Source organism: Nanorana parkeri, unplaced genomic scaffold, assembly GCF_000935625.1.
Source record: "Nanorana parkeri isolate BGI_ZX_2015 unplaced genomic scaffold, ASM93562v1 scaffold213, whole genome shotgun sequence".
Classification (NCBI taxonomy): Eukaryota; Metazoa; Chordata; class Amphibia; order Anura; family Dicroglossidae; genus Nanorana; species Nanorana parkeri.
This window is the reverse complement of record NW_017306481.1, coordinates 1,015,075-1,030,241: the sequence shown is the minus strand read 5'-3', so window position 1 is coordinate 1,030,241 and position 15,167 is coordinate 1,015,075. Positions and strand designations below refer to the sequence as shown.

Below are 15,167 nucleotides of genomic sequence, written 5' to 3'. Positions count from 1 at the left end.
GGTATGTGCAGAAGAAGCGATTTGCCCTGGAACAGCTGATCGGTCCTAAAATGTCACTATCATCTGATTTTCTGGAATGTAAGATTGCACTCACAAAGTCGGATAGCAGTGACATTTCAGGACCGATCAGCTGCAAATCATCAGGGCAAATCGGTTCTCCTACACATACGATCTGCGATGCCGATCTGCCCTGGAACAGCTGACAAAGCATTGGAATGCTTCACCTATTGGCAGTCACACATTCCACCGCCGAAAAACTGGGCGGGATCACGGTAAAATGTGTGGCCAAGCGACCGGTCACACATTCCACCTCTGTAAAACTGGGCGGGATTACGTTAAAATGTGTGACCACATCACCGGTCACACATTCAAACATAGTCACAAACTTTGATAGAACAACGGCAGCTGGATGAGTTCTGTGCCCCCTCCGATTTTTGCTGCCACCGGCAGGGGAGGGCAGCGGTGATCGGAGAGGACACAGACCAAAGCTTGTAACCGGCGCCCATTGGGGAGAAGAGAAGCTGGGGATGCACTGACTTTTCGGCTGTTTTTGTACTATCATTTTGCCCATCGCACCATTTTTTTTATGCTGCCAATTACTATTATTGTGAAGAATAGTATATGTTAGTAAATAAACAAATCTTTCAGAAGTTTGAAGATGAATTTGATGGCAGGGGATCAGCTTTAGGGCCAGTGTTCACTTGCTTGGCAAATGCAGAGCACTGACAGATGCATATGACCTGTGGCTGACCTTCTATAAGCTGCTTTTGCAATCATAGACTTGCAGGGGGAGAGAAGCAGTTCTTCATATTCCTGTTAAAACTGGCCTTTATGGTTTATGTCATATAAGTGATCTTGACTCTGGCAACAAATCACCTTACCTAGATATTATGGCACATGAGTAATTTCTGTGCATTCACCTGATCACATGGCTCTCTAACAGTAATTGCAGGTAAAGTAAATCCACAGTACTGAAAGTAAAACTCCTTAGACAGGGAAAGTGAATATCTTTAATTTAAATAACAATGGAGGTCTTGAAAACACATTTTTCATTCTCAACAGGCAGACCCAGTATCTGCAATATTGTGCTTAACTTCAGTTTGTTTTACATTATTAGCACGTTCTTTGAAATGTTCTGCCATTCACTCTCTGTTTGTCCTGGTGATCGTTAACACTGAAAGTAAAAGAAATTCCCAAATGTGGGGTTGTCACTAGAACAAGAATAGATGGAAAATCTTCCAATGGGGACACTAGTTCTGGTGACCCAAGGATTGGTGGTCAAGGGAAAGGTGAAAGACTTCCTGTGCCCCTTAATGGATGAAAAAGACATATATAAAATATAAATGGTACAGACGGTCACAACTCTCAACAATGAGTTGGATGTCTGTTAATGCTAAGCTGAGAGAAATACTGTATGCATGCTGCCATTGCTGATCTTTTCAAAATGCCAATTCCTTGGTTGTTGATGTTTAAATCTTTTCCGAGTCACTGACCCAGAAAAAGAATGCAGCAGGGAAAGTTGGAACTACTGATGTATGAACTTAAAGGACCTTAAAGCCTGTGGGGATGACAGAAAAGCAAAAGAGCCTTTTCAGAAGGAGAGCTCAACAATGGCAGCCTGCATATCTCTCTTAATACAGATATCCTTTAAACTACTAACACACCTATAAACAGATGCAACTTGAAATTGTTTAGCAGCATAACATCTCCGGTCACTCTGCTGAAATGTTAGAAATGGTCCTGAATGTCACTTAGTGCATTAGTGAGCCGCTTTATCTTTTCCTCCATGGCTTTCTTACTGTTAGCCGTTTCTTGTAAAAGCTGCCGCATTTCTTCTTCTACTTGGTAAACCTGCAATAACAAAGTGGACACTAGTGAGCCTGTTTGTCTTATGGTCATATCATAGTAACATGTTTCATTTCTTTGTTATCACCTGTATTTATATAATGTAGCAGATTGTGTAGCAGAGAACACAGAACCATTTAAATCAGTTCATCCATAAAGGGTCTTAAGACCTAATGTGCTCTTTATACTTATATAAGAACTGACATACTCCCTTGGCCAATTTGAATAGAGGACGGGCTACTAGCAGGCTTTTGGGTGGCAACCAGAGCTGTAAACCAAAGCAAAAACTTCAAACAGAAATGTACATGATCCGAAATGAACACAGAAGCCTAAACTGCAAGGTCTGTGGGCAAACTACAACATACCAGTGTAATGTGCATATTAAAGTGAACCTGTGAGACTATATAAACACAATATATTGCTAAAACTTACCTAAATCCCTCTGATATGCAAGTATCAAAACTGCCTCCTAAGCCGCACTATGGGCTGATGATTCTGCATACCACAGTGACTTTCCAACAGTACTGACTTAGGAAGCGAGGGGAGGGGGATGGGGATGGGGAACTGGGCATAAGGAAGGGCAGAGTATTTATATATGTTACTTGTTTCATTCTTCCTTCCTTTAAACCATTCAGTGGTATACTGAAGGAGCTAGAATAACAAAATCTGCCTGGGAAAGAGCCCTGTTACCCCGTGATAGAATGTCAGGCTGCATGATACAGCATTCACTGTTGGCAAGTCTTCCTGTCTTCCCTGTGAAGTAGATCTGAAGGAAAAACTAGTCAGGGAGACATTACAGAGCAGAAAAGCTGCATCACAATAAAGAGGACGTTCAAACAAGGCAATCAAGTGAATGATACTAACCTTGGAATCTCTTATCTATAGGCCCAGGGTCATAAACCACCTGACCACTAGGCTAACATCCAATGCTGACCAGCAAATATTTTGTAGTCACATACAACCTATGTAATTTACAAGGATATTAGGATGCACTGAGGAATTCTGTAAACATTTATAAAAGTCTTAGGCCCCATTCACACTGAGCGGTTTATCACGCATATTTCCGCACGATATCGCTCTGTGTACTAAGTCCAATGCATGTCAATGGAGCTGTTCCCATTTACAGTTCCATGTCGCCCGTTGCTGTCGCTAGTGCAGGACCCTTTTTTGTCGCGCGATTGTACTATATCGCAAGTGTGAATGGGGTGTTAATGTCTTATACACTCACCGGCCACTTTATTAGGTACACCTGCTCAATTGCTTGGTAACACAAATAGCTAATCAGCCAATCACATGGCAGCAACTCAATGCATTTAGGCATCTAGACGTGCTGTAGACGACTTGCTGAAGTTCAAACTGAGCATCACAATGGGGAAGAAAGGGGATTTAAGTGACTTTGAACGTGACATGGTTGTTGGTGCCAGACGGGCTGGTCTGAATATTTCAAAAACTGCTGATCTACTGGGATTTTCACGCACAACCATCTCTAGAGTTTACAGAGAATGGTCCGAAAAGGAGAAAATATTTAGTGAGCGGCAGTTGTGTATCCATCTTCTGATGGCTACTTCCAGCAGGATATTGCACAATGTCACAAAACTCACATCATATCAAACTGGTTTCTTGAACATGACAATGAGTTCTCTGTACTCCAATGGCCTCCACAGTCACCGGATCTTAATCTAAAAGAGCACCTTTGGGATATGGTGGAAAGGTAGATTCCCATCATGGGTGTGCAGCCGACAAATCTGCAGCAACTGCCTGATGCTATCATGTAAATATGGACCAAGCTCTCTACACCTTGTGCCACGAAGAATTAGGACAGTTCTGAAGGCAAAAAGGGTCAAACCCGGTACTAGCAAGGTGTACCTAATAAAGTGGCCGGTGAGTGTATATAATTCACTGCAAGCACTGCATTGTTTCTTTCTATAAAATTAATCTCCTAAACTGTCAAATCCAAACCACATGATCGTTTGATGAGCCAGCACACAGGACAAAGCAATAGCACAAACACACTCCTTATTCATTAAAGGGGTACCTTTGGTGTTGTGTGTTTGGTACATAGAACTATTCAATTAGTGTCCTTTTACCTTTCAATCCAACATAATTCCATATAGTTTTAACATTTAAATGTTGTAGGCCCAAATATTTAACAGTGTGAATCTCAGTTTGAAATCTTCAGTCCAAGTTTCACAGTTTTAATGTGCTGTCAGAGTTCTCCCTTTGAACTACCAGGATGATCTGCTCTCAGCAGGGGAGCAGTTCTGCAATTACAGAAGTTACAGATACATACAAAATGTGTGCACAACATAAATAAAGGCATGCAAGAAGAGCTAAGCAGCTTGCTACTTCTGTAGTAATACATATCAAAATCAATTGCTATAAAAGAACCTGAGAAAAGAAAAATAGTGCAAACGAGGCTATATATTAAATATATACATCAAAAGCCAAAAAGAAAATGTACAACTCACTGAACTCAGAAGGTAAGTAAACAACTTCCATAGCAGGTACATATTTGGGTGTTAGATTTAGGCATGATAAATTTTATCAGTGATTTAGGAACTTTCCCTAAGCCAATCTTCAGTCCCCAGGTGATTATTTCTTAAAATCCAAAGTGAACAATGTGACATAGCTTGTTCAGCGCTTAGTTTTAAATGGCTGGCATCACTACAATATAAATGAGAGTACATAAGCAGAAGGAAACCTACTTACTGACATCCCCTGCACAGCAAATTACAGTAATAAAGTGACACTAAACTCAGGAGATACATTTTTAAAATCCATTCATGTACCTGAACTATTAACAAAAATGTATCTTATTTGTGTATCACTCGGGTGTAGATCCTCAAATCATCTCTGAATTGGTGCTGACACTGTCCTTCCTTCTGGAGGGGGGATACTTTTTTTTCCCCATGGTCCCTGTGTGTGTTGTAGAGTAGCCAATGCTCCAAGCTCGCTCCCATGATAGACTACAATATCACATTTAGTTTATGAATTTGTACTTGAGATTGTAGTCCATCACAGGAGTGAGCTTGGAGCGGTGACTACTTTACAACACACACAGGTACCATGGGGAACAAAGGTAGCCCCCCCCCCCTCCAGAAGGAAGGACAGTGTCAGCACCAATTCAGAGATGATTTGAGGATCTACAGCCGAGTGATACACAAATAAGATACATTATTGTTAAAAGTTAACGTACTTGAATTAATGTTTAAGATTTAATTCCTGAGTTTAGTGTCACTTTAACTTTACAATAGAAGGCATTTACATGCAGTGAAGTATAAACTGTGTTAGCCATAGACAGGAGTGAAAAAGTAAAAATGTTGGCAATACCTTTTGTTGTCCGAGTTTATTTTGAGGTGGCAAGCTTTTGATAACAATTTCCTACTTCAGTCATGGTTTCATACAAAAAGATAAATATCGGTACTTGTACATGTTATCAAAAAAACGGTATCAGTGCATCCCAACTACCTAGCTTTGCAGTTGGTTTAGTCACTTGCTTTCTTTGACGTAGTTATAAGGACACAAGTATAATTTTCCAGTTATTTGTTTGAAAAACCATATCTGAAGAGGGAACTAAGAGCTTTCGAAAGCCTGCACCTTCAGGTATTTACATTTCATCATGACAAATCAAAAAAACAATTGCTACCCATTTAGGGCCCATTCACACCTACGCATCATAATGCAGAAGTTTGCCATTGTTTTCAATGGTACTAGTTTGACATGCAAAGGCCAATAAAAAGGTCACTTTTTTTTCATCTGTTGATGTGCGTTATAAGGGCTTTGGATAGGCAAGGCAAGATATGAAGCACATTAAACTGCAAAGCAAGCCAAATAAATGTGAATCCAGCCCTAAGGATTGGGAATAAACGAATAGAAGTCAATCTTGTGTTCACCAGTATACAACTGTGCACCCAGAACCACAACTTAACAAAGGCATTGAGTAAAATAGTAATTTATCCAACCTGCATAAAACTATTTCAGGCCCGTCACGCTTCATCAGTGGAAATAGTTCACTGAAATGTGGCTTCCATTGTCATCAAAGATTCTAAATGTATCCATTTACCTCTGTGGAGAACAGTACAGGAACCATGATTTACTACAGGACCCAGATGTGTAGAAACTTACTCTTTCATTTGCTGATTCCACTTCTTTCTGTTTCTCACTGGCTACTTTAATAAGTTCAGCTTGATGAGCAGCCAGGATAGACTCCAGTTGTCTTCGGAATGCATCATCCACAGAATGAAGTTTTTCCATTACAACCCTATGCAGACAAACATATACTACTATTATACTACTACGATTTACTACACAGATAAATGCAAGAAAGTAAAGTTATACACACACACATATATATATCATATATATATATATATATACACATACACACACACAAACCACAGGCCTTACAAACACTTAGGGCTGGTTTACACCAGCTGAGGTGCGTTCCAGCACGATTTGCTGCTGGAACGCACCCCGGCCGGGTTCATGCGATCAGTGGCGGTGCATTGAAGTCAATGGCAACGCAGCCTCGCACACCCCACCCGCAGTGTGATTGCTGGCACCAGAACACACATGGCAAAACGATGCCTGCATTCCGGTCCAGTGGGCATTCCTGTACCTCACGTTCCAGTGCAGGTGATCGCACTGCGGGTGGGGGGTGTGCCTGCGGTGCCATTGACATGAATGCCGGCTGGGATGCGCTTCAGTGCTTTCCAGCAGCGAATCGGCCTGGTCAGGACACTATCTGCAAGGGTTTGCATGTTCTTTTTCCTTGTGCTTGTGTTTCCTCCCACACTCCAAAGACATGCTGGAAGGTTAAACTGCTCCTGTCTTGTATGTATGTGTATGTGTTAGATGTTAAGCTCCTCAAGGGCAAGGACTGACATAAATGTGCAGCATGTAAACGCTCTGGGTAAATTGTCAGCGCTATATAAATACCTGTAATAAATAAATTAATGGTATGAGAAATAAGGAAAAAAACGCTTATAAAAACTTGTATGTTTTTTTTGTGCACAAGATGTATTGATTCCAGTCCTACCCCTTAACCAGTATATTGCAATGTCCTGTAAACACAATAATATTTTTTTTAATCATACAATGAAGTTCCATCTAAAAGTAGTCCAATATAAATGGTGACTGGGAATTTTCAATGCCTTAATTACAGTTCTGCTTCACCAGAAGGAAGTACATGGATATGTCATGCTACAGATCACCCACACAGCGCCCATATACTGTAACACAGAAAGCATGATATCCAGAATCGGTTAAGAATACAGTTTTACTGGTGAAGCCACTAATAATGGTGTCGTTGCAGAGAGTGCATCTGTCTGGTGGGGACCATGAAGAAACTTCAGGAGAAACTAATTATTAATTTACATTCTACACAGTAATTAATTAACAAATTCAGAAGGATCTAGGATCACTGGCGCTCATCCCATAAGTGTCTTACATATCTATGTCTGTATGTGTTACTTGTATGAATGAAAGAGTTGGAAGTAATCAAGCTTATTTTGTTTTGTTTTTTTAGCAAACTCCTAACACAGTTTTATGGAACTATTTGATATGATACACTATGTATGTGCCACAACCCTAGACGGGTACTTAGTGATCCAGTTTTTCAGGCCTAGATCTTTCAGGTACTTAATGCAGAAAAGCAAGTTGTTCCACACTCTTCTACCACTGAGAGGGCCCACAAAGGGTTGCACTTCCGAGTACTTGTTTGGACTGAACTATATGGTTTCCTGTCTGGGATTCAGAGTACTTATGAGTTAGCTACGTGCAAAGATCCTATTTGGATGCCTGTGTGTACAAGGCCTGCATAAAATGCTCTTTGCCAACATTTCTTTTGCAAGTGGCTAAGGGGTTTATTAAAAACATATCAATAGCATGGCACTACTGCCACTAGAGTGTGCCGAGGACAGGAAATTCCAATGCTCATCAGCGTAATCTAGTGGCAGCAGGGGTGTGGAAAAAAAAAACTACTTGTCCAAGGGCTAAAGCAGGGGCCGAACCTACTTGTCCCTCATGACAATCTACTTGTCCCAATACAAAAAAAATAGTTTTAATCAAAACTAGGGATGCACCGATATAAGTTTTTGGGTATCGAGTACTGATATTTTGCTTTTGGTACTCCCCGATACTGAGTATCGGTGCTTTCCAGGAGCAGGCTTCCCGGGCAATCAGGAAGCTGGGCAGTGGGTAATTACATGCTAACCAGCTGCCAGGGAAGCTGGCTCCATGTTCCCCTACAGCACTGCCGGTCAGAGGAAATCTTCCGCTGACCGGAAGTTCCAGTATTGGGGAAGGTATTGGAGCATTTGGGCGAGTACAAGTACTTGCCCAAATACTCTGTATTGGTGCATCCCTAATCAAAACTGTATTTGGCTGTGCTAAATAGCGCTTCTCATTGGCCAGCGTGGACACCTGACCATGCTGACCAATGAGTGCTTGCAATGTGCAAGCGAAATTCAAAATGCATAGGGCTGGACTGCGGTACGGGGTACAGATAGTACACCTGTACTGGCGGAGGGTAAGGACTGTTCGCCGAAAGGTAAGTATAGCTGGGGGATGGGTTTGGGAGAGATTGGGCCAGATTTGATCGGATAATTCAATTTTCCCATATTACTTGGGAAAGTGAACTTACCCTTTAATGCACATTGTGCGTGTAGGAGAGTTCTGCTGCCTGGCTACCACAATATGGCACACAATGGAATGGCGGCAATTTGCATGCAGATGGCGGGGTTGGTTTAACATTTTTTTTTACTTTATCACTTTTATTTTTATATGTTGGAAGGCTAATATGTTAGCCTGAATTTGTGGAAGGAGTCTGCGCCTCCTTACCCCTCTTAAGCAGCGCCGATCAGTCTGCTTGGGACGGGAGGTCTTCCGAGCAATCTTGACGTCACTTCCGGTGTCCGCATCTTCGGCGTCACTTCCCGTGCGACTCGAACGATACACGAGTCAGGTATCGCTGGCGGCTGCTTTCTTTACTTCACTGGGGCATCTGCTCTTACTGAGCCACGTCCTTCTTTCCACAGGTCTCGGCTGTCATCGGGCAGTACTCGGCGCATCGGCGCGCACACCTCGCAGGGGCCATTATACAGCGGCACGGTAGGAGGGCACTTATTTGCACTTCAGGTGGGAGCTCTGCGGGCAGAGGGTTGAAAGGAGGGCGGGACTCTGTGGGGGGCCGCATACCTCTACGCAGGGGACAAGGTGTCTGGGGGGGAGGGGGGGACATTGGGGATGGGGCAGCTGTCGTCACTTGTTTCCGGTTGATGTGGCCGGCATTTCATGTGTCTCTGACAGGGCTGCATGCTGGGTTCCCATAGTCGTTACCAGGAGGTGTTATTGCATGTGTTGCAGGCAGGAGGCATTCGTCCGGCATCCAACATTCATCCCTGATGGCAGCTGATTACAGGTACATGGGGTTGAGCTGACGGATTTCCAGGGTGTGCTGGGGGGACGGGACCTGCTGCACGTTGACTGTGTCACGGTTGGGGTGGTGGCTCTCAGCGCCTGCGGTCAGTGGGGGCTTAGGGGTGGGGTTGGTTGCTGCACTGTAGGTGGGTTGTGGGGGGGAGGGGGGGTTCGCATCATACTGCACGTGCACTTCTCTAAACGGCTGTAGAAGCATTCAGGGCATCCACATCTTTTCATGCTCAGCACCATACATTTACATGGACGCACGGTTAGGTGCGTTAACTGATATATGTATTGTTTTACACAGCGGAGGCACTGAGGATATTGTGTCATTGCATTATTTAGTTCCTCAAGCTCAGTCATACGTTCGTTTGATACATACTGACGAGTAGTTAGTGGGGGTGGGTCGCCCTGTCACTGGGGTGGGCCACAGGCATTGCATTGAGTTACAATACGGCACGTTGCCGAATACCGAGCTAGCGGTTCACGTTTCCAGTAGTGTTCCCCACCACGGGGGGTAGGGCACTCACTGTCACGCATTGAGACTGTCACTATTTTTCCGCTCTGGTTGCAAGAGTGTCATCACTGTTGTTGTTTTTCAGTGCTACCTGGCAGCCATGTCGCATGTTTTGGAAAGCGAGGAGTTCGCATCTCTACCCCCAAAGCCTGCCAGAGGTTCTGCACAGGGTAGTCCTCCGTCTATTAGGGCATGGACTATTACGAAATTAGTTTTGGAACTGCAGAAGAGGGGCATTCCTTTCTCAGCCACGGCGAGGAAGGCGGAATTATTCAAACTGTTGTTTCCCCCGGCTACCGCTAGCATCTGTTCGGAGCGCATGTCTGATCAGACTCTGACAACGTCTTTGACGCAGATTCACTCCGCGTTAAACGTGATCACCACCTCGTTGCACGAGTTGCAACAGAGGACTGAACATCTGGAGAAGCTGGTCACCCCGGTTCCGGCGGCAGCAGTGCAGGCTCCAACGTGCACGGATGGGGTTATTCCTAGCACATCCGGCACTCGGGGGGACGTGCACGCAGGTGCGATGGTTTCTCCCCCTAATATTACACCAGCGCACTTCATGCCAGCTAACCTTAAAAAGGACATTCTCGAGGGCAAGGATGTGAACCTGGCATCACTGCTCATAGCCACGCACAACGTCACAGACAATAAGTCCTTCGCTTGCGGTGATGTTTCTGTCATACTGAAGGCCAGGGATCCTCGGTTGAACCACAAGTTGTCTGTATCCGAGTTTGTTTTGGCCTTCGGTATGTACAGGGATGTGGTGTGCTCTGTGAGCCCTGCTCGTAGAGAAGAGTTGGACATGTACTTGCATTTGGTGGTAGATCTGGGGCACTTTTATTTTTGTGTTGGATGCAGTGGTGTAAAGCATGCCGCCACTGGACTCTAGAGAAGTGGAGACGTGTTCTCTGGAGTGACGAATCACGCTTCTCTGTCTGGCAATTCGATGGACGTATCTGGGTTTGGCAGGTGCCAAGAGAACAGTACTTGCCTGACCGCATTGTACCAAGTGTAAAGTTTGGCGGAGGTGGGATTATGGTGTGGGGTTGTTTTTCAGGGGTTGGGCTTGTCCCCTTAGTTCCAGTGAAGGGAACTCTTAAGGCATCAGCATACCAAGATATTTTGGACAATTTCATGCTCCCAACTTTGTGGGAACAATTTGGGGATGGCCCCTTCCTGATCCAACATGACTGCGCACCAGTGCACAAAGCAAGGTCCATAAAGACATGGATGGGGGAGTTTGGGGTGGATGAACTTGACTGGCCTGCACAGAGTTCTGACCTCAGCCCGATAGAACACCTTTGGGATGAATTAGAGCGGAGACTGCGAGCCCGGCCTTCTCGTCCAACATCAGTACCTGACGTCACAAATGCGCTTCTGGAAGAATGGTCAAACATTCCCATAGACACATTCCTAAACCTTGTGGACACCTTCCCAGAAGAGTTAATGCTGCAAAGGGTGGGCCAACTCAATATTGAACCCTACGAACTAAGACTGGGATGCCATTAAAGTTCATGTGCGTGTAAAGGCAATACTTTTGGCAATATAGTGTATATACGCTATCCCAAGAATATTGAGCTTGTCCAGGAGATATACAATGCATCATGATACTCTACAAAAGTATCAAGCTGTGATACTTTGTTGAAGTAATTGTATAGGAAAGCAGAGATGTGTGCATAATAGACGGACATTACACATAAAACAAGCTACTAACCATTTCGTTATAAAGTGGGATTCACCAAACCTTTACAAAGTTTAAACCCAGCATAGCTTTATACTCACTTCTGGTTTTGAAGGCTTTTGTTTCTCTCTTCAACCAGCCGCTTCTCCTTGGCATCAAAATTCTCTTTCATCTGCCTGACTTGTGTTTCAAGCTGGCTTAATAATTCTGCTTTATCCTGCCACTTCTTATTCATTGCACTATGAATAGAAAGAGCAAATATCTCAAATGAGCATAGATTTCGCATCAAACAGCACATGCTACATTTACTAAAACCTCTGCTCCAGAGGCTGCTTAATCACCTATAAGCTTTCTTCACATCTTCCAGCTCAGCCTCCTTCTCTTCTAGCTGCAGCTTGATTTCCTCCTTTCTTTCCGTTTGCCTTCCCAGCTTTTCTTTCAGCTCATGTAATTGTATTGCCCTTTCATCATTCTGTTCTCTTAATGCTTTCTCCATCTCAAGATTTTGTGTATGCAGCTTTCTGATGCGTTCATCCCTCTCTTGCAGACCCTGACAATAAAAAGGACAGATAACACTCCACATACCAGCACTGTAGTTTTCTACCACTAATATGACTGAGGAACCAATACATCCTACTATAAATTGCATATTCAATATACGATTTATAAATTAACGATGTCAGAAAGACAGAAGTATTCAAACATAAACTGTATGGAGAGCCATTCTTTAAAGGGGATTTCTGCTTTATATGGAAATGTCTCCTGTGGAAACTCTCACTGAAGCAATATTAAATGTTTGGCACCGCCAAGAGTTCATTTGAACATTAATGTCTCCCTGCTTGGTGTATTTTACAGTGTTTGGCATACTTAACTTCAGCCTTTCAAGTACAATACATCCCAGAGAAGGATAGCAGATGCAATACTAGTTTATACCTGCAGCAAGCAGTGGATTTTTAACTCCATGGTCCCGGTAAGACCTAGATGCTGTCCAGCAAGGTATGTTGGGATGCCATTCTAAATAAATATCACATTGCAAAAATGCAGGTAACATGCATGCACATTACTGCAACACAAAAGTGTGAACGGGCCTTAAATGTTTGTAAGGCTGGGTTCACACCTGAGCGTATTTTTTCAGCTCGTTTTTTCCCCGCGTTTTTTAGCATGTTTTTCCATTCAGTGAAACGTGCGTTTCACTGGCGGTATTATTTCCCCCCCCTTATTTTCTCTATTTTAAAAAAACCAAAAAAACTTTCAAACTTCCCACCGGCTCCGCCCCCCTGCGACGCGGCCGCTCGCAAGGGACAGAACCCGGAAGCGGCCAGAGGGAATCGCGGACAAGGACCTGTACGCTGTATTCCCGAATGTGACTCGGGGTTACTGCTTTATTAACCCTGATCCATACTCGGGAATACCAATGGAAACGAGCTGAAATACGCCCCAAAGAAGCACTGCACTTCTTTGGGCGTAGGGCGTTTTTCAGCGTGTTCCTATGCGCTGTAAAACGCCCAGGTGGGAACCATGCCCATAGGCAATTATTGGTTTTCACATGTTGAGCGTTTTACAGCGCGTAGGAACACGCTGTAAAACGCCCAGGTGTGAACCAGGCCTAACTAACATTCCTGTATTGCTGCTGTGGAATGTTTATTTCTGAATCAAATTTTGACTGTACAGTAGCAGTCATTGGAAACGTTACTCACTTCTTTTAACTTCCTAATGGTCTCTGTTTGATCCTCAACCATTTTCGTTTTAATCCTCAATGCATCATTGTCACGCTCATTTTGCTTTTTCAAAGCTTCTATCTCTGTAGAAAAGACTTCAATTTTAGCTTCAAGCCTTCCTCTATCCTGAGCCAGAGAGACACCTGCAATACAGAGCAAAGGGGAGGGGGCATAGAGTGTTGCACAATCAGCGCTTTAATAAACAAAAATAATAAGTTGCAATATCTCCATTATGCCCCATGAAAAGATCACTTTTTAGATTAGATATGACCGGTCTGTGTGAATGACATCATTCAGAGTACATCATACAGCTGCCGTGCATGATCGGTTATCAGTTCCAGTACCAATTTTTTTCCCCAGCATTAACTCCCTGTAGAGCGTTGAGCAAAACACAGGGGAGATCTGAGGGAATTAAGAGAAACAGACTGTAGCTAACTCACTGAAACAGCGCATTCTGTCCTACACATCAATGTAATGATCTTACCTTGTTGGGTAAGTTCTTGTCCCCAGATTTTCCTTTCAGCTTTTAATCCATCGATCAGTGACTCCTGGGCAGTGAGCTGTGAAATGAGTTTGGATTTTTCTTGTTTTAGAAGCTGAATTTGAAGAGTTTTTTGTTTATCTTCTTCTGCCACCATCTCTAGGCTGCGTATTTTACTCTGCAGACACAATAAAACACGATTATTTCCAAAAATTAAAGAAACTAGCTTTTCTGAGATAATATGCAGTATATAATTAAAGCAGTTATAAAAGGCACTTAATAATGCAGCTCTGTGTTCATGAATTAATTGTTACATTTATTTTTATAAGTACAACTAATGTAAGTACCCGGATTTCACTTTCAGTCATTAATACTTTAAACGCAATGGGTCTCTTCTATTCCAATGTGCAGCAGCACTCAGTCTTGAAGAGGGAGTGGCATCACTGGAAGCCAGTGTGCTGCATGCAAGAAACTGCATGCTGATAGGAAAAAATATGAGCAGCAGGATGACCATCAGTCTGCTTCTTCGCTGTACAATCAATCAACAGGTTGGCGGTGTACAGAGGACACCACTGTATTCCTTGACAGTAACATAGAAACTGGTGTCATTCACCAAGGTGCTGTGTAATTCTGTTGCGTATCTCAGGACTGGACGGCCAAAATTACAAATCCACTGGTAAGTAATACATCTATTTTATATGTATTTCATCTGTGCGTACGACTTTCTGCTGGGAGTTCAGCTTTAAAGGTGGATTGTCACTATTGTTTCTCACTGGTAGATTCTGCCTCCAGTCTGGAATTTTGCTCTAATGTGGTATCTGGCTGGCAAGGTTCGGTGTAGTCGCCCCGCTCCCCCCAGATGTCCTTACATCCACAAATTCTGTCTGCTCCTCTACAGAAAGACATGGCAGAATATCTTGGGGTTGTTCACTATGTCATTCATATCAGGGCGAGGATTCCTTTCTTCATTGGTGGAGCCCTCTCTGACCAGAATGACAGGTTCTGTGAATTGGTAAGAGTCTTAAGGATCCCCTAATTATTTGCCTGATGAGGAGTGAATCAGTGATCACTCACACTGGATGCAGCTCCTGAGGCACCCCTCTTGCACCCCTGAACAATTCAGTACTGGATAGAAAAAGTGGAATTCTAGTACAATTATTCAAAGGCAAGACCAATTCTTGGACAATCTAACGCTTCACATTCCCTGATATCTGGATCATTTTCAGTTTACAGTAAAACCCAAACATACTTTTAGATCTTTGATGATTTCTTGTTTTGTTTTGGTGGTGTCTGCAATCCTCGTCTTCTGTTCCTTCACCATAGTGGTAAGCTCCCGGATTAAACTTGCCGACTGCTTCTCTTTCATTCGGATGCGGGAGAGAGCTTCCTTATGCTCTGCTAACTCTGCTGTGACATTGTCAAAGCCATCTTTCACCTGTGGCACCAAAAAACACACATTTTCACACATTCTTTCAATGTACTTTTATCATTATTATT

The 15,167-nt window shown here is 43.3% G+C and overlaps 1 protein-coding gene across 1 annotated transcript in view; it reads right to left on the bottom strand.

The window, feature by feature from the left end:
* Positions 1–1,605: 1,605 nt before the first annotated feature.
* LRRCC1 (leucine rich repeat and coiled-coil centrosomal protein 1) overlaps positions 1,606–15,167 on the bottom strand; it is a 50,729-nt gene continuing 37,167 nt past the window's right edge. Inside the window, exons 14-20 of the mRNA XM_018555760.1 lie at positions 14,920–15,105; positions 13,674–13,848; positions 13,169–13,332; positions 11,813–12,021; positions 11,573–11,710; positions 5,971–6,106; positions 1,606–1,851 (exon numbers count right to left, since the gene is read on the bottom strand). Coding sequence (XP_018411262.1) covers positions 1,729–1,851; positions 5,971–6,106; positions 11,573–11,710; positions 11,813–12,021; positions 13,169–13,332; positions 13,674–13,848; positions 14,920–15,105 — 1,131 coding nt within the window. The 3' untranslated portion in view covers positions 1,606–1,728. The remainder of the gene's footprint in view (positions 1,852–5,970; positions 6,107–11,572; positions 11,711–11,812; positions 12,022–13,168; positions 13,333–13,673; positions 13,849–14,919; positions 15,106–15,167) is intronic.